Raw genomic sequence first — 18628 nt, 5'->3', positions numbered from 1 at the left:
ACCCAGTCAGGTATAAGACCATACAGTGCTTTAGAGAGTGGATTACTGCCTTAAGAATCTGCTCCCCTGTTGCACTTTGACGGATGGAATTAACACAAACTATGACCTCAAAGCAACAAACGAACCCATTTTATTCTTCGGAAAACAGGAACACTGTGGTCAACTCTATAATACTCTTCCAACATTGATCTACTTGTGTGATGCAAGGTTTCCTAATTGTATTTGCTTTCCCAGGGTTGTTGAGCTAATCGACATATGATGATGATTCTTTCCCCCTTTTAAGTACGTATGCATTTGCTGAGCTGTTGACCTTTTCTAATCCAGGCTGTTTTCACCGAGTGGCATATGAGCTTAATACTGACTCAAAATAAATGAGCGCTTCCTTCACTTGTTAAGTAATGACAGTGAATAAAGTGGCATTAATGTGAGGAAGTGTTTGCATTGGTATGAAGGCATACAGCTGGCTTTTGTGTGGCATACTGGGTTCAAAGGGGGGTTAAGAGCAGGGCAATCTGTCTGGCTGACAGCATCAAAGAGGCTGGCATCATTAATACAGTCCCAGGCTGAGGCGTAGTCCCAGCGGCTCCATCCATGTTTGCTCCGAAGGTTAGACATGTACTTGCACTACCTGCACGTATGTACATGTACCGGCATTTTTGTGTGCATGCAAATATACACATATTAAAAGGAAAAATCCAACCTAAGCAGTGTGCAAAACAGCTGTTGGCAATGTACCTTGCATTTCTGGGCTCATATTGTGTTAGGTGGTGTATTTTTCTTATTCTCACAGATAACTGACCAAACATAGACCAGGTGACGTCATGCTGAGATACTTGCAGCGCAGCTACAATGGAGTTTAACAGCAAAACAATTTTCAACTATCTAAAAAGTCTGTCTGTCTATCTAGTCGGCCCATGATAATGTAAGAAACAAAAATATATATCATTATCAAATGTATCTATGCAAACTACATCAGTGTGAATTCTTGAATTGTATATGTAAACGTCAGCTTTTGGTGTCAGTCCCTCAGAATTAAAGAGCGAGGTCTTCTTTCTAGACTCACCATTTTGCACCAATGTTCAACAATCATACAGGGAGAAATCCATCGTAGAACAGGCAGATACCTTTTTCTATAGACCAGAATGCAATGCAGCCACCAAGTGTTGCATTTTGAGTAAGGCTGGTGACTCACTTTTTATTGAGAGGAAAAACTCTTGCTCTCTTGCTGTTATTATGCTATTACTATCACTATTGCTCTCTCCACCTACACGTATCGAATGCAACAACTTCAGGCATGTTCTCTGGGTTTTTTTGAAAGGCATTCTGGGAAATGTAGGAAATCACTAACAGAAGTAGAAATAGACAAGGCAGGTTGAGGGAAAGAGGATGCACCAAAAAAGTAAATTACACACATCACGAAAGAATTCCTGGAATACATTGAACATCACAGATTGATATTAATATTATTGAGATTATATTGATATTATATAACAGGGTGAGAGTATCCAAGGGTGGAATTTTCCTTTAGGAGCATCTTAAATTTTGTATTCTGAGATTCTGAGGTCAGGCCCAACTCAAAGGATCTAGTTCAGTGGTTAGAATCGTTCAGGAAGCCCGCTGACCTGATCAGGTGACAACATGTGTTGAAAGAGAGACAGGAGGGCGATACAACCCCTGGCTTTTTATACTTATTTGACACAGGAAAAGACTTGAACTTATTCAAATCTGATCTGTTGCTTTTGCATGCTCTGGATATGCAACCTGCACCAACATTCCTCGTTGACGTGAGGAATTCAGGTCATTTGCAAGATTTGTATTCTGGCTTGTAGGTTATTAGATATTTACATAAAACTACAAAGATACAGTGTGTGTCTCTGTATTCATGCATATAGAGAGGGTCACGTCAACATCTCATTTATGTAATGGCTCCACATTTATCGCGCCCTGACATGACTGACAGGTGGAAATGACATCACTAACATTTCAATCGTTGTCCTTCTCTCTGCAGAGTAATACATCCTAAGTGATGCATATTCCACCAACAGGCCATTTTTACCCTCATCTACTTCATCTTTACTTCTCTCTCCACCTTCCTCAGTTTGTCTCTCTCTCACACACACACGCACACACACTCACACAATTTAATCCCCCTCTCACTTTCTCTCTCCGTTTCGTTTTACTGTCCCCACAACCTTATGGTGTCACTGCAGTATCCAATTGGCATAATTGAGCCGGGTCAGATGATAAAGGGACCTATAACAATCAATACAGGTGAAATAAAAAACAGCTCTCAGTTATTACTTTTGTCCTTTTCCAACGTCAATCAATGCCCCTCCCCAACACACACACACACACACACACACATATACATACATACATTTCAGCTCAACACACATTATTGTAAAAACAACTGGGACCGCTGCATTTGTTTTGAGGAAATTTGATGGTCTGACATCTCAGAAGGAGGGGCGAGGAGACAAAAGGAGGTGAAGGAAGAGGAGGAAGACGAGGAGGAAGAGGAGGCTGGTCAGCAGTATCAGCATGGAGACAGATGAGATGTGACAGGCTGCCACTCTTCTCAACACCTTCTCATCAGCATGACACAGCTGTCACAGCCCTATTTCAGGAAAATTAAACAGCCTTACGGTAAACCGGGCTGCCTGTGGGGGAGGGGCTGGGAGCAGGCAGCGTGGAGGGAGGGAGGGAGGGAGTGTGTGTGTGTGTGTGTGTGTGAAAATGAATAAACTTGTCGTATGCAGATGGGCACGCTGCTCCTCTCCTCCCCCTTATCTGTTCCCCTCCTTTAAGCACCATCCTCTCCTTTTGACATGGTAATGGCTCCAAATTGATGAAGACACTTCACTCATTCAGTGACAACTCTAAACACTTCCCCTACGCCCCTCATCCATCACTCACCAGGCCCCTCCCTGCTGCCTGCCTGGCATTGGCTGGGCGGGGACTTGTTTAATCAGCTAATTCGCTCTTCTTTGGTCGGCGTTAATGACCATGCCACCTCTGGATTATTTTGTCATCCCATTCTCTTAATCTACACTGATGAACTGCTCATCAAACTATTAGCTTGTTGTTGTCTTTGCCATGCTGAGCAAAGGTTAGAGGCCTATGCTTAAGTCTAATCTGTTGGGCCACATTTCTCTCTTTAATTATCAGTCCATGACTATTCTGATCCTGTCTTGTGAGGTGTGGAGAAACAGTTAAAAGGGTGAATTTCCATCTTCCCTTAAATAAAAAAAAATAAGACATCTAAATAGGGAAATAATATTTTTCACTGTGGGTGTCCATGTAGACACCATGTTCTATTTACATACCAGATTTTTTTAATCTAAGGGAAGATGGAAAATTCCCTATCTTTGTGTCTCTAAATGTACAGACTAGGATTAGTTTGCTGATATAGCGGGCCAACATTGGCCTTATATTAAACATCAGATATGGGACAGTCATGTGATCCACTGCTGATATGATGGAGGTTCCTCCTTGACCACAGCTGCATAAAACACTGTGTAAAACCTGCAATGAAATTTTACTCTTTATTAATTTATATTTACTATGCACATTTTATGTGTTCATTTAATTGTTCAAAAATGTTTTTGTAAATTAATTCTTCAGCTTTCCTGCCACTGAATGCGAGGTGGGGCATCCTGCTTTAAGGAGCTGCTAACGCGAAACGAAGTTCATTAGTGTGGGTTTCAGTGGAGAGTTTTAGTGTCCCATGATGATCTAAATGCTGCTTCAGAGACTTTTCCATTCTGACAAGAATCATCTTCTGAGGGAAACACTGAATGTTTGTAATTTTTTGGCTTGAAAATGGAAAAAATCAAAGACATTGAATATGGTGCAAAATAGCAGCTATCAGCAGCTATCAGCAGCTTCAATTAAAAAATATCAGTATGCATAGTGGTGAAACTCTAACTGACACCAGTGAGGAGATAAGCTAAGATAAGAAACCCAAAACATATTCCAGGCTGTAAAAGTATAGCAGTACATATGACCACAGCTTATGTTGGAGTGTGTCCTGTTACCAGTCAAGGCCACAGTGTGGCAGGTTGGTGCACTGGCATGCAGAGGAGGCAAATAGGCAACAACTGGTGCAACATGCTCATCGAAACATCACCAATACATTCTGAGGGAAGATAGATTAGTTTTTTCTTTCACCTTTGCAGATCTGAATAAATTATTTGTGAAAGTAAGACTTTTAATGGATGGCAACTGGTGCGACCCATGCTGGTTGAGACAGAATCCATCTTTCCAGTGTTGTATACAGAATGGGAGGGGAAACATGACGGAATTAAGCGTAGAGTTAATCAACAAAGACAATACTGGAAATGGAGGAATATATCTCCATAGTCCAGCTTGTGTGTGTGTGTGTTTTCCTGTGGAGCTGTGTGCTGATGATCTTGTCCCTGGTTGCCCGTTTATGCCACTTTCTTGCTGCTTCAGCACAGTCATGCAGCTAGGTGAAAGAGTTGTGATGCCTTTAAAAGAATTCATAACACCCAACCTGTACTGACCTTATACAGCAAATAAAAACTATCGATCCTCCCTCACCTTCTCCCCAACTCCCACTTTAAAAGACTTATTGTGGAGCTCCATTTCATCTAATCACTTGGCAAAACAGCCCAGGGTCTAAATAAAGAAGGAATAAATAAAAAAGTCTCTGGGCCAACGTGTTGCTCTCACCTTTGCAGATGAAATTACCCGAAAAGCTGTTACAAATCAATATAATCAATGCAATCAGCTAACTGACACAGGCAATCTCCTGCCAGTAAGTAAAATACCCCCGGCGGAGATCTTTCAATCTCTAGCGCCATAATTGCCCCCGAGGGCGACGTTAGTGTGTAGCATTTTGTACACTTAATTAAATTAGCGAGCTCTGTGGACAGGATAGGTTGCCGATCTCACAGAGAACGGATAGGTCTGGCCCTGTGCCAGTAATTAAGGCAATACCTTTCCTGATTACGCCAATCCCCCTTAATGAACTCATTATGCATTTTAACCCAAACACTCCCCGGAATTAATGAGCACAAAGAAAGCTCCTGGAAGAAAAAACGCCCCAATCATAAGCACAAGCCATAACTCATCCACTCAACGGGGTAGACGCAATGTCCATATTTCTCCCTCTCTCAACGCAGCCAAGGCTAATTTGGACTTGAGTGACAGGAAAAGTTCTAGGTCCTTATGCATAAAGCTTCAGAGAATAGGAGCACTCAGGATCTCTGGTCTGGAAATATAACTACAGAAACTCTTTCCAAGGCCTACTGGTCTCTGATCATCACTCCTGCTCTGACCCATTGGAGGCTTTACTAAAATATCTGAATCTGAATCAATATACAAATATCTAGTACAGTCCTGTTAAACACATACACACCCACACTCACATATGACACGCCACCCAAACACGCACGTGCACACACACATGCGCGTAATGATTTAAAGAGACCTAGGAACACTGCAGGGTGGGAGCAGCTCAGCACTGACCCATAATGCTTGGCTAATTAAATAATTCACTAATTGATTCATCGCCAAATCAATAAAGCCTGCAGATGGCTTATGTTTATGGTGTGAGAGCTGAGGTGTGTTTGTGTTGGGGAGGGTGGCTGGGGTACAATGAAACACACACACACACACACACACACACACACAGCATCCAAATCCCCCTAACTGAATGACAAAGACAAAAGCACATGAAATTGGGTGCTAAAATGTAGGCGAACATTGAGTTGACCTTGCGCTTGTATTGCATGACATCATTTCAGACCCTCACAGGCAGATGATGGTGAATATAAAGGTGGGGGCGATGTGTGTGTGTGTGTACGCTGAACCCATAAACACAGCCCCTCCATCCTAAACCAATCCCATGGGAGTCTGGGGATGTAGGTGGGCCTGGAGAAGAAATCAGTTGGGATATTATTAATTAAAGTGTGATGAATCCTTATAGGGTGTTTGCGTGTGTATCTAAAAGGGCATGTGCTCTGTAAATTTGTGGTGAATATGTTCTGTAAGATTGGTTGTCCGTGTGTGTTTGTGCTTGGTAGGTTAAGAATCACCTTTGAGAATAATTAGGATGAGGAGTGAGGTACGACGTCCCATTGATCTGAGTGAACGCAAGGGGTGTAAATCCAGCCAGTTTCTGATACTGGTTTCCAAGCACGTGCACACAGAGACAGACACACACACCTTAGGAAATTACCATTTGCATTTAACACTGTCAATAGGAGTAACACTGGGCTTGCCTGCCATGGAGGCTGAACCAAAACAACCTCTACATTAAAAAAAAAAAGTACTGTATTTCACTTTCTCATTTAATGTGTCAATGGAAAACAGCAATGAAAAACAAACTTGTCCTTTTTTAAGCTTTGAATTAATGTTGCCCACAAATTATTTAAAGTAGTAAAACCACACCCAAGTTCATTATAATAATATGATTCTTAATACGATCAACTCACTTTATAAATTTACATATGAAGGTACATGTTTCAGTGTATTTGCAAAGTATGAATGTCAAAAAGTCACAACCTTCATTAGCACTCAATGTTGTGTTTTGCTGATCAAGTGCAAGTAATAGTATTTAATTTAATTCAAATAACCTACTTTTCTTGATTCACAATTTTGGATGATAATGTAGTTTTATTCAACAGAAAAATGTATTAAAAACTGTACACAGACTGCTACATATTCAATATTTTGAAGGGTTTATCTAATCAAACATCCCCTTTTCCTGTGCAGTGAGTAACAGATAAACAGAATTTCAACAGAATTTTGCATAATCAAATACAGTAACAACGCAATCTTACTTCTTTATATCTGTGAACTTGACCAGTACAATTATAAATTCGTTAGATTGTTATTGGGCCGATAGCAGTATTGGTTTACCACTAACAACTGCACAAAATTCATAGTGATTTCCAAATGTACCATTAAAACATATTCATGCTTTGTGTCAATAACTGTTCCAACAATAAACAAACTGTGTAAGTCAACTGCCAAGGAAATAAAATGTATTTAGTTTAAGTTCCAATATGGTCCATTATCACCTGGTTATGTCACAAAACAAAGCATTAGTCTTCACAAAACAAAGCTTCACCTAAATGCCCGAAGTATTCTTTTATTTAAAAATAATTTCAAAAGTACCATTCAGATCTTCTGAGATAGACTGCCAGACCTTTTGAGAGAACTAGGTGAACCCTGAGAGAACAAAAACGTGTTATCCTCTTTATAGTCAACGTTCAAACATAACAAATTAAATACACACATTATGCAAAAGCAGTTGGAATGGAAAATACTTGACTGTTTAAAAATACAATGAATACAGTGAAAAGTGAAGTAAAAAGGTTAAACTGCAATAGCAGGATATGACGATGATATCAATTCTCGCTTTAATAAAAGATTTCTAAAAGTGGATCCATTTTACAGGGCCTGACCCTTATTAGAGAGCAGACAGAATAAAACTTTGACATGTTCAAAGTTTTGAATCCCCAATCGGGTCTGTGTGCACCAATAGCACCCCACTATTTTCTTTCTTACATTTCTTTGTAAATAAATACCTGATGTATCTTTGATGTGTTTTACAAAGACCCCATTCACAAATTATCAGCTACACAGACAGAAAGATGAAATTTGCCGCACAACAGGCATGTACAGAAGGGGACTGTGATGGTGGAGCACCTCTGTGTGTTCAAATGCAGCATTGCGGGTGAGGAGCGCTCGGCTTCTCCGCTTTTCCGAGTAGAGGCATACGGTGTGGGTGAAGGTGGGGAGAAAGGTTGAAGGTCAAGTTCTAGTTGGAGCTAAGACGGTTACAGCAGTCAGGTGTGACCCCCAAGATGTTACAGAGACCCAAAAATCAGTGATCAGCGTAAAAATAAAAGAATCCAGTTTGGAAATGGACCCTAATACTGCCTCAAGCCATGTCAACGTCTTGGTAGGGAATGTAATCTGGTCTGTATTGTACTCGGGGAAGCTTCCTTCCATTGGAAAGTTTGGCAATGCTTATTTGGTTTTCCTTTTCTCACCTAAAATGCTGACCACATTATTGGGTTAACAAAAACATAATTCAAACTTTCACTTAAAAAAAATCCTTTCTCTTGTCTATTGATTTCAAGGTGAAGCATAATGCCACTTCATTAACTTAGAAACAACACTAGCCCCAAGTCAGAAGCATCGTAACTCCACATTGGTGCTGGTCTTGCAGACCTGGAACAAATTATATGTAAAGCCTTTCAAATATTTGTATCATTTGGTAAGCCTATCAAGAATCGAAGAGTCCACTGTGATACGCAAGCTTGATCACACAAACTGATAGCTAACCGTTTGCCAAGCTCCCCAAGCTGGATGAAACCATTATATTAGACTTCAATAAATAAAACATACATGTTCAAGCTCAAATAAAGAGATGCTCCATTCAAGTGTGCAAAGTTCTCATTCCAAGGCTGTTTTAACCCATGGGCATCAGGCAGATCAGACCATGTTGGTTTGGGTGTTGGGGCTGCGACTCTGCAGGTCCTGGACCTGGTCGCGAACCCAGTTGATGTCGGGTCTCTCCTGGGGATTGGACACCATTATGGAGCTAAGCAGCATCTGCAGGCCCTCCGAGTAACTGGGCACAAAACAAACACCAAATAGTACTCAGCTTGATCCAGGTAAGAAATTCAGCTTGATCCAGGTAAGAAAAAAACATAGTTATATGATCCTTCACAAGTTATTTGCTGCACAAAAAATTCTACATAATAACTGAATCACAACTAATCATCGGAAACATCAGTAACAGCCACATCAGTCTTACTTCTGTTTATGCTGCACAAAATATTGGTAAGGTTGCCAGGACAGGGCAGAGTTTATGCACAATATATATACACTAATCTAAATAATGTGCACAAATTAATGTTCTTATTTACCATATCTGTTTCATATGCAAGATAAATAAACTCCATTAAATTATTTGCAAGTAAGCTTGTATCATCTTACATGCAGCCTAATAAAGGCTGCCAGTAAATGCAGAGAGAAAAGCGGCGCAAAAGTCTTGTTTTGCAATTGCATGAAATAAAAAAGCATTGGGTATTTATTTTACTTGCTAACAGTGTTAAATACAAATGCTTTAGATAGGTTACTGCAGAAAGTTGCCACCAGAGGGCTCACATGAGGGAAGGGAAGGGGATATGAACTGGATTCAACCCAAGAGTCAAGAATTATGTTCCAACATAAGCTATTGTCTGGGGAAACTTAAGAGGAATATCCTTTCAAAGGGCCTAGATGTTTGTATACCTTTCAAACAATCACAAAAGTGCTTGCCGGCACTCGACCTGAGAGGGCCGATGGCCATTGTGTTCCAAGCTGGCACAAGCTGGTGGTTGCACCCTTGTAGGACACAGAGGGCCAAGGGAAACATGTTGTGTAAGTTGAGAAATGGAAACACCAGCAGTTGTTGTTCATACTACTAGCTGGGGCAGAAATAGAAACCTATCCCACAAAAGGAAACTATAAGATAGACTGATACGTTGCTACACTTTCAGGACTGACCTGCAAGGCTGTGGGATGGACACAGGATTCTGGACAGCCAAGGCAACACTGTCTCCCTTCTGAAATATCAGGTCATACGGCCCCTCCAGCATCATCATGCAGTAAAGCACACAGCCAAGTGACTGAAGGGGAGGAGGGAAGGGGATGGAGAGCAAAAGAGGAAGGTGAGAATAAGAACCAGTCACTAAAAGGTACACAGATGTATGATTTTGACCTGAGGTTTGATAGAGCTATTGTCACACAATGTTACTAGAGAAGACATCATATACAGCGAGTACAAATACAAAACCTTACCCAGATATCAGTGCGCTCATCAATGATGCAGTGGCTCTCTACATTGAAGAGTTCGGGAGCCCTGTAGGAAATGGTACACCGCTGGGCTGCCCAGTCCTGAACGGTCATAGCCTCCCTAGTTCCTCTCACCTATAATCAATTCACAGTCTTTATCAAAATCATCACATATTGATACTCATTTACAGGACCTACTATTCAGGAGATTAGCCCTGACAACATAGATAGCTCTTTGTACCTACATTTATTTGTGTAGCACTTTTGAAAACACAGTTACAAAGCACTTTACAAGAAGTAAGTAAAAGCAAAAAAAAAAATATATATATAAACATAGTAAGAAGCAAACATAGCATAGTAAGCAACAAAGAAACAAAAACAAAGAAACAAAAGCAACATATAAAGAGGGCGTGACAGACAATGACTAATAGATCATTACAGAAGAGTCTATGAAAGTTATTTTTAAAACATAGTACTGATTTAGCCAGCCTTAGCTCCTCCAGCAGGTTGTTTGAAAGTCTTAAGAGCTCTGATCACCAGTCGTTTTCAATCTAGACTTTGGAACAGCGATTGAGGGCCTGCCTGATCTCAGGCTATGATTCAGCTCTTATGGGGTTAACAAGTGTGGGATATAGCTTGGTGCCAGAGCTACAGCATCTATACCTATAAAGTGATCAGTAAAATCTAAAGAACTGTCTAAATGACCTGGCCCCTTACCTCAATCCTGGCTTTATTCATAGAGCCCAGGTCCATCAGAACCGGCCTGTTATCCTCCTCCAGCAGCACATTTGTAGGCTTCAGGTCTCTGACAACAAATCATAACAGAAAATGTTTGTGTGTGTGTTAAGAAAGGCATGTGCATGTTAATATAAAAATGCAGAAAACTTTTTGTTGCCGTTTGGAAAAAATGACTAAATGGTAACATGAATGTTTAAAGTGTGGTCTGTGTTTACAACAAAGACTAATGAGCTACTATAATTTTACTGTTCATAGCTATTTTGGCTTTGTATTTTACTGAAGACGTGGTAGAAATTATGAATGTGTTTTTATGAAGTAGAGCTGCACGATATTGGCAAATAATCATATTGAGATTATTTTGATGAAGTATACAGAAACTGATTTTTTATTATTTAAATTTTTTCAGGAAATATTTTTAATAAAACAACAGATGATGTTGATTAAGATTTGCGCTGTTTGAATACAATGAAAGTTTTTTTTACAATGTGCAATTTAATTTATTGGCCAGAAATTGGGCTCAGCACCACAATATTATGTTTAGGAGTCCATTTTGAGCACATATCACAAAATAATTGCAGCCTTATGCGATTTGGAAATTTAAGAATTTTGTATTGCAATTTTAGATTTTTTTTATTGATTATTAAGAAGCCTTTGTTGGGTTAGGGTTAGGAAAGAGTAGTAGAACAGTAAAGAATGTATTTGTATTTTCGTCAGACATTTCCAATGTGTGCATGTTTGTGAGAGAAGTTCTATGTATGTGTGTGTGTGTGTGTGTGTGTGTGTGGAGGGAGGTACCTGTGTGCATAACCTCTGTCGTGAATGGCCTTGAGGCCGGAGCAGATGCCATGCAAGATGTGCAAAATCTGTCTTTCAGGCATGAAGCTCCCCTTGTCTCTCAGCTTCTCCAGAACTGACCAGAGGCTGCCCTTCTGTTCACACAAACACACCAACATGTCACAACCCCTCCAAAGAGGTCACTTCTGGTAAAAAAAACAAACAAAAACAAAGGGCTGTGCCAACTTACTCTAATATAAGGCAGAAGTAACCAGGCTTCACTCTTGCCCCCGCGGTCTACGAAGGTGTGTGCAGCTAAGCTCAAGATGTTGGGGTGGCTGAACATCTGGTGCATCTCCACCTCTGTCTGGGCCTCCTGACGGCCCTCACGGTCGTGGCACAGGATCCTCTTTAGGGCATAGAAGCGCCCGTCCTGCACCCCCTCTACCAGATCCACATAACTGAACCCACTGATAAGGGGACAGAGAGAGGGAGGGAGAGCATAAGAGGCTATGATGGGTTTGTCTGGGACTGTGACCTGGATTTTGAACCTGCATTGGGCACATGTAATCTTACCCTTCATCTAGTTTCTGGATGAAGTAGTATCTCTTGTTGTCGATGCTGATGGAGCCACGGGAGCATATGCACAGGGTCTGGCCCATCTTGTCTGGTACATTGCTTAACACCAAGCTAATGAGGGACTGACAAAAATAAAATTAAGTCACTTAGAGAGAGAGAGAGAGAGAGAGAGAGAGAGAGAGAGAGAGAGAGAGAGAGAGAGAGAGAGAGAGAGAGAGAGAGAGAGAGAGAGAGCAATGTAGCTATATAACTGGTTAACTTTAGCTAATTAAAAGGTAGCTGTGTTGGGCCAGTCGTTTACACGTTGTTTCTAGTCAGGTGTAACGGCACAGAGTATACCCTGGGTTGTATTTGGTGTCACAAATGGCTAACAAGTAGCCTACCGTAGTGAAGCTGAATAGAGATGCATTTCGTCAACGTCTAGCAGCCTACTTCCGAGCCAATTTACAGCTGCCACAACGCCACATAAATGTCGATATCTATCCCGAATCCCTAACTACATTTAAATATACAATACAATGCCAAACAAGCCAGGACATGTCGATTCTGGATAGGGTGACGTTACCTGTTTGTTGTGTTAGCTTGCTATCATGTTTCCCCACTACTCTTCTTCTTTTCTTGAAAATAGGAGATGACGGCACACACCACTTTAGTTTGAGCACAGCGCTTGGCGAGGACTAGCGGCGGTAACAGGCGTTGGAGCTTGCAAGTAGTATTGAAGAAATCATGGCGGATAATAAGCATCACAGCAAGGGTTACACCGACGATGGAGGTGATATTTGTGCAGTTTTAATGTCTTAAATAATGTTTAGGTATAAACATTATTTAGCTGCTGCTTAGCTAGCAGTAACTTAAGAGGTTGCAAATTATGCAACGCGGAGGAAAAGTTCACAAATCGCAACATCAGTTACAGAGCTAATGTTAGCTACTTCTCGTTGGCTAATGCTAAGTAATGCTGACGTTAACATTATATTAGCTGCTTAGCTAAGGCACAGGGACTGGTCACAACTAGCGGACGTTAACGCTAGCTAAATCAGTAACATAACGGTCGATTCTCATAACAAATGCTGGCATGGTAAATGTCAATGACAAGACACAGTCTTCTTGCTAACGAGCTAGCTAGCGTTACGTTAGCTCACTAACGTTTACGTTAACGTAAGTAGTTTAGCTTAGGTCAGCGTCATTTTGATGAGAATGAATACTCGAGTCTGACCCTCAGTGCCCTCATAGAAGTTATCGTCCAGTGTACACAAACCCTAATATTCTAGCTAGGTGGTTCTTGTACACACAGTCCCGAGTGACGTAAAGTAGTAAATTGTAGTCGAGTTGAATGTACTTTCAGTTCATTGATGGCTTGAAACTCAGCCACTCAGGTAATGGTGATAGCTCATTCTCCATTTCTCAGACAACAGTTGCTCACCTTGGTAAGTTGTCTTGCCTCAAGCAGGGCCGGAGGAGGAGGGAGGCAGAGTGAAAAATAAGCCTGTCTCTTCTAGCACTGTGGGAGGAGGAACGACTGCAGCCAAACGCACAGCCCAACATCTCGCACCTGAAGCTGAGGATGAGTCCTCTGCAGGCCCACCGGCGCCGCTCAAAATCTCCAAGATAGGCTTTAGCATGAGCAGTCAGATGGGGAAGAAGACCAACCCCATCTCCATCAAACTTGGAGCAACAGTGAGTGTAGAAATAGTCATACAAAATAACTACCTAGATAGGTATGATCCTCAAGCAAACAATTTACGAAAGGTGTAACGTTAGTTTCAGTGGTGGTAGTTAAATCTTCAAAGGGATGCTGCTAGGCATAAAAATGATGTCATCATGATAACACCTTGCCCAGAATGACCCAAAAATAGGATATAACCCCAAATCCGTCCCAGTGTTACAACTGGTAAAAGGTAGGCTACTTTGTGAGACTTGCCCTTTTTGTTACTTGAACTTGGATCCATCCCAACATCTAACAGTGTTGAAAACATATACTTGTAACCATTTGGCTAACATAAATGGCACATATTGAAGTAGCTGAGTGAGGGAAGGCTATTTCAGCTTATGAGTTTGGCATATAGGAGCAGTGATACTAGACAGTGTCAACCAAATTGTTCTAACTTGGTTCCTAAGCTCCTACATAACTCAAATGCAGAGATTATACTGAGTTTTTCCTGGCTTTTACATAGGCTCAAGTGGTATCATTGCTGGTAGTCTGGGCTTGGTTTTTATGTGCAGATTTAAAGACCATACAACATTTTCTATGAGCAAAATAAGGCTATTTTAACCCAGTCAGCAGGCTTATGTAAGAAAAAGACAATAATAGAAACCCATTCAGATTTCCTATGCAGTGAATATTTAAAATGTTCCTTAAGGTGAAAAAAAAAACTGGAGTGACAAATAGTAGTATCTGATAAGAAACACTCCAGAGAGCAGGTTGAAGAATTGTGATGCTTCTAGATTTTTATTTATTTATGTTTTTCTAATTTTTTCCTCCCCAACCTGTTCTAGAAACCCAAAGAGCCTGTACCAACGGTTCCTGCTAAAAAGCCAGGGCTGGCCTCTGTTTTTAATGAGGATGATGATGTAAGTGCACACACAGGCCTGAGTGTACAAACACAAATATACACAGGCTTCAAGGCTAACAAGTTTGTCTTGTTATGCAGAGTGAACCTGAGGAGATGCCTCCAGAAGCTAAGATGAGAATGAAGAACATCGGCAGGTATATACACACATACATATACATGATTCACTTTCCAAATATTGCCTCAGCTGCTAATTTGAGCTTCTGAATACTTTTAAATTGATGACAACGTTGAATTATTTAGCCGATGCTCTCAACTAACTACGACCTACTGAAAGGATGGAAGGAACTTTTGTTAGGAAGTTACATTGTCATTCACAGCATTCTCACCATCTTGTGAGAATAAATTTAATTTGAAGTTTGAAATGACTAAACCGCTATCGCTTTCAGGGAGACACCAACATCTGCAGGACCCAACTCCTTCAACAAGGGCAAGCAGGGTTTCTCCGACCACCAAAAACTTTGGGAGAGGAAGCTGAAGGCCCAGTCAGACCAATAGTAAACGACTACCAGAGTTTTTGTCACTATGGGATGGTTTTCTATTGGTTAAACCATGTCAGAGAGATCCACGGAGGCTCAAATGATTCCTAACTGTAGCCCATGTTTCGACAACCTTTGAGTACGTTCTTCCAGAAACTGGTTAGTGTTTTGGACAGGAACTATTTAAGCCTTCTGTGATTTTCAGTGACTGGACTCTTGTTTTACGATTGTAATCACTACCAGCTGACACTAAGTGATAGGAGATGTGCCAGAGAGCCATGGCTCTGGGCTGGGGGTGCAGGGTGGGCATCTCTCTAGCAGAGATGATACAAACAAATTAGCCAGAAAATTGTTTAAACTGTCTAAAATTTGCAATGGCACTGTATAAACTGAGTTATTTTCTGTTAGTCTACCATCAATGTCAAGATTCTACCAAAATAAATCTCGACTTGTTTGCTGGCTAATTTGACAATCTTGCATCTCGAAGCCCCTACACCCCTTTGTTGTGATACATGCTTGTTTCTAGTCGAAGCTGGTTAAGTGTACTGAGCAAGCTCTTTGTTTTGCTTGTTGGCTATTGGTGTAAAAATGTACATAGAATGAACTGTGATAATGTTTTATTTTTAAATTCAAAGCTTGGAGTGTGTGTCTGCGTGTATGTTAATGTGCGTGTGTGGCAAACTATGTGCTAGACAGCCTAGACACAGAAGGATGAAGTTTGTTTTATCTTTTCTCTCAACATTAATGTCCAACCCCAATTTGTTTTTCACCAACTGTGCCACTGCATAGGCTGTTTTTTCTCATTTGTATGAACCTTTTCTGTCAATGTTTCTGGTCTTGCTTACCCAACATGTAATTCCTCCCTGTTCCTGTGAATCTGGCAAAGTTAGAAATGTGGTTGTGCTGTTGATCTTCAAAATGAAAGGACTGATACTGTTTTAGTATCAACGGTCAATAACTCTCCTGTGGAGAACAGCACAGTACAGCTGTGATTTGACTACCAGGATTCTGGTATCTCAGTCATATTTCATGCGTTTTACTGCCTAGAGTTTATGTACCTAGGTTAGTAATGAATGGGCACGTTTACATAACTTTATGCTTTTGATCACTGCCCCTGTCACTTCAGAAAACCCCTCAGCAACATTGACCCGATCCACTGTTTGCTCAGATAATTTGAAAATTGTGGTACCTCACTGACTTCTCCTGTGCCTCAAACTCCTTTTGAAAAACCCTTTGATTGGAAATAAAGACATTGAATTCCTCTGTGGATTGTGTACCTATTGTGTGGAATGCCCGATGAATAATAATAATATCCACTGCAACAGCTTGCTTCATCAAACAGACCTGTGTTGAATACATATTTGATATACAGTGAAATAAGATTTAGAATGATGCGTATTGTGTAAAGCATTTATTGCTTTTATTGCAGTTTCTTGAATTGAAACTGATGTAAGAACACCCTATAAGACCTAATGTTTTCATTTTAATTGTAGTAAACACTGTCCATCTTTCAACAAAAAGCCAGTCGGTGATATAGAAAAATATACAGTATAGATTTACTTTTTTCTGAGTGATGTAATTCTTTTGCATTTTTTACATTTAAGAATTTTCAATGCACAATTACAATTTTTATTTCGAATGCATGCTCCTTGTTGTCTTGTTTTTAGAATGTGGTTATTTTGTGAACAGGTGGAAATTAAAGGTCAGACTACCCACTGCTACCACACACTGACAATAGCATGAATAATGAAATATAATTTTTTTCCGATATATTTGGAAATAACACATTATGACTGCATTCTTCTGTGTGGAAACCCCCTTGAAATCATTTTAGACAGTTATACTTGGCTATCCACATCAATTTGAGTCAAGAGTGCAGTGAACATAAATTAAATTTCTGCCTTATAATTATCTATGGATACATTATGCTGTGCCGCGCACTGAATCAGAAAGAAATGGTGATTAACTCTAATCACTCTGATTCTGTATGTGCGCAGCCTGCTTTACTTTGCACTGTTATAGCTTTCCTTAGAGAGCTCCAGAAGTTGCTGTTGGCTCTTGCTGGTTTCCTTGAAGCCCAGTGCAGAGCAGGCAGCACCTTCAAGGCCCTCCAGACCAGTGGGGGCAGAGGCGGGTCTAGCTGGCCCAGGGAGGCTGCGGTTCCTCTGGTCCATATCAGCAGGAGTTTGAGCTGGGAGCCTTGTAGCAAAGCCTAAAGACACGGACAAAGTATGTTTTGAGGCTGTTGTGGTGAATATTCTTACAAACCAGACACTAGTATTTAGGAGAGGTTATTCTGCTATAACACTGATTATTTTGCCAAAGAAATAAGTGCTATGATAGGCTGTTAGTTCAGTACAAGAAATCAGGGTTTGCAACGTAGTAGTGCACCCTCTGGTTTGACACTATTGTTCAGTCTTCATTGGGAAATGACTTTCCAATAATAAAAAAGGTTGCACAGGTGATGAAATGTACAGGCCTACTCCACCTGGATTCCTGATTCCAGCACAAACAGAGCATTGCTGTTGGAGAGGTAGTCAGCAGACAGGACACAGATCAGCATTCGGCTTCTCTGCAATGCATGTACCACATCTTCTGTGTACGCTGTAACACATAATGGCACATATCAGCAACCTGGACAGTCAAAGATAGTTAACCCCCCCCCCCCCCCCCCCCCCCCCCCCCCCTCTCTGTCTCTCTCAAATTCACTAAACTAAAATTCTAATTTGCTTTATTGGCATGACAAGTATTCTCATATTGCCAAAGCATCAAATTGCGTAATAATTTATGAAACAAAACAAAACAAATGCAATAGTAATAATAGCCTAAGAATAATAAAGAACAACTGAAATGGGAAACAAGCAACTAGACATACAATATTACAAGAGCCAGACAAATAAACGAACATGTCTGGACACGTCAAGAGTCAGCTCATTGCCCCTCCTTTAATGGCAGGCTGCAACATATTTTGCTTCTAATATTAAACATATTTTTTTCCCCGCCTAGGATTGTCTGGACAGTATTGAATAAATATATAAATGTATTGGATTTTTTAATATTTTATCAAATTTTCTGATGTCTTGATATTTGTTGCAGCTGGTCTCTCTCTCTCTCTCTCTCTCTCTCTCTCTCTCTCTCTTTCTCTCTTCTCTCTCTCTCTCTCTCTCTCTCTCTCTCTCTCTCTCTCTCTCTCTCTCTCTCTCTCTCTCTCTCTCTCTGTCTCTCTTTCTCTGTGTGTCTCTCTCTCCCTCTCCCTCTCCTGCTCTGACCTCCTCCAGGTAGCAGGTCCCTGTCCAGCAGACAGAGGCGGTAGCCCCACTGGTCCTCTAGCACCCGGGGCAGCAGCACCTCCAGCGGCCTCTGGGTGGCGTCCCCCTCCTCAGTGTTCAGCTGGTCCATGCTGGATGGAGATGCTGCCAAGAAGATGATTAGGTTCTTTGTTATTATTATCTTATTTTACCACGTAACTGAAACCTGGGTGGAGAAAAAATATTTTCAACGGGTAGGTCTACCTTCCTCATGAGTTTCCGGGCCAGATGGTGAACGCAGGGCCAGACCTGCCACCTGTCCTGAGAGGGGGCTCCACACACACGACAAAAATACATCAAACTCCTTCTCATCTGTTCAGTAACGATGGATGGGAGGGAGAAAAATTGGACATCACAGCATTAG

At 41.0% G+C, this 18628-nt stretch overlaps 3 protein-coding genes across 7 annotated transcripts; 1 reads left to right on the top strand and 2 right to left on the bottom strand.

The window, feature by feature from the left end:
- Positions 1-6385: 6385 nt before the first annotated feature.
- Positions 6386-12518, bottom strand: stk16 (serine/threonine kinase 16). 4 transcript variants are annotated; one of them, XM_071515744.1, is made up of 8 exons: positions 12476-12518; positions 11908-12032; positions 11582-11801; positions 11353-11486; positions 10537-10624; positions 9826-9954; positions 9532-9653; positions 6386-8611 (listed from the first exon to the last, which is right to left on the bottom strand). In XM_071515744.1, the coding sequence occupies exons 2-8, from the start codon at positions 11991-11993 to the stop codon at positions 8473-8475; spliced, it is 918 nt and encodes a 305-aa protein (XP_071371845.1). In that variant the 5' UTR covers positions 11994-12032; positions 12476-12518; the 3' UTR covers positions 6386-8472. The 4 variants fall into 4 exon arrangements, with proteins under 4 accessions (XP_071371845.1, XP_071371847.1, XP_071371843.1 ...); XM_071515746.1 differs by having other exon boundaries at positions 11908-12021; positions 12476-12509; XM_071515742.1 differs by lacking the exon at positions 12476-12518 and adding an exon at positions 12294-12439 and having other exon boundaries at positions 11908-12021.
- Positions 12519-12632: 114 nt separating this feature from the next.
- Positions 12633-15005, top strand: LOC139641382 (PEST proteolytic signal-containing nuclear protein-like). Of its 2 annotated transcripts, none has more exons than XM_071515736.1 (5): positions 12633-12682; positions 13358-13584; positions 14404-14478; positions 14559-14614; positions 14867-15005. In XM_071515736.1, exons 1-5 carry the CDS (start codon positions 12637-12639, stop codon positions 14973-14975), a joined length of 513 nt encoding a protein of 170 aa, XP_071371837.1. In that variant the 5' UTR covers positions 12633-12636; the 3' UTR covers positions 14976-15005. The 2 variants fall into 2 exon arrangements, with proteins under 2 accessions (XP_071371837.1, XP_071371838.1); XM_071515737.1 differs by having other exon boundaries at positions 12634-12682; positions 13355-13584.
- A 1923-nt stretch (positions 15006-16928) lies between these two features.
- LOC139641395 (interleukin-18 receptor accessory protein-like) lies at positions 16929-18580 on the bottom strand. Its single transcript, XM_071515763.1, has 4 exons — positions 18469-18580; positions 18226-18369; positions 17445-17560; positions 16929-17168 (listed from the first exon to the last, which is right to left on the bottom strand). The coding sequence occupies exons 2-4, from the start codon at positions 18353-18355 to the stop codon at positions 16929-16931; spliced, it is 486 nt and encodes a 161-aa protein (XP_071371864.1). The 5' UTR covers positions 18356-18369; positions 18469-18580.
- Between the last annotated feature and the right edge of the window lie 48 nt (positions 18581-18628).

Source organism: Centroberyx affinis, unplaced genomic scaffold, assembly GCF_046629955.1.
Source record: "Centroberyx affinis isolate AG114_WGS23_722 - 3 ecotype Tasmania unplaced genomic scaffold, CSIRO-AGI_Caff_v1 ptg000367l_1, whole genome shotgun sequence".
Taxonomy (NCBI): domain Eukaryota; kingdom Metazoa; phylum Chordata; class Actinopteri; order Beryciformes; family Berycidae; genus Centroberyx; species Centroberyx affinis.
Note: the sequence above shows the minus strand (reverse complement) of the source record. Positions and strands in the feature narration are given on the sequence as shown.

What these genes read in the sequence shown, in the direction of transcription:
- LOC139641382 (XM_071515737.1), top strand. Translation starts at nt 12,637, where the DNA reads ATGGCGGATAATAAGCATCACAGCAAGGGTTACACCGACGATGGAG. An exon ending in CCATCAAACTTGGAGCAACA is followed by an intron (nt 13,585 to 14,403) that starts GTGAGTGTAGAA and finishes AACCTGTTCTAG; the next exon opens with AAACCCAAAGAGCCTGTACC. An exon ending in TTTTTAATGAGGATGATGAT is followed by an intron (nt 14,479 to 14,558) that starts GTAAGTGCACAC and finishes CTTGTTATGCAG; the next exon opens with AGTGAACCTGAGGAGATGCC.
- stk16 (XM_071515742.1), bottom strand. Translation starts at nt 12,319, where the DNA reads ATGCATCTCTATTCAGCTTCACTACG. An exon ending in ATCCAGAAACTAGATGAAGG is followed by an intron (nt 11,802 to 11,907) that starts GTAAGATTACAT and finishes TCCCCTTATCAG; the next exon opens with TGGGTTCAGTTATGTGGATC. An exon ending in TACTTCTGCCTTATATTAGA is followed by an intron (nt 11,487 to 11,581) that starts GTAAGTTGGCAC and finishes TTGTGTGAACAG; the next exon opens with AAGGGCAGCCTCTGGTCAGT.
- LOC139641395 (XM_071515763.1), bottom strand. Translation starts at nt 18,355, where the DNA reads ATGGACCAGCTGAACACTGAGGAGGGGGACGCCACCCAGAGGCCGCTG. An exon ending in GGACCTGCTACCTGGAGGAG is followed by an intron (nt 17,561 to 18,225) that starts GTCAGAGCAGGA and finishes TATGTGTTACAG; the next exon opens with CGTACACAGAAGATGTGGTA. An exon ending in TGCTGGAATCAGGAATCCAG is followed by an intron (nt 17,169 to 17,444) that starts GTGGAGTAGGCC and finishes CCGTGTCTTTAG; the next exon opens with GCTTTGCTACAAGGCTCCCA.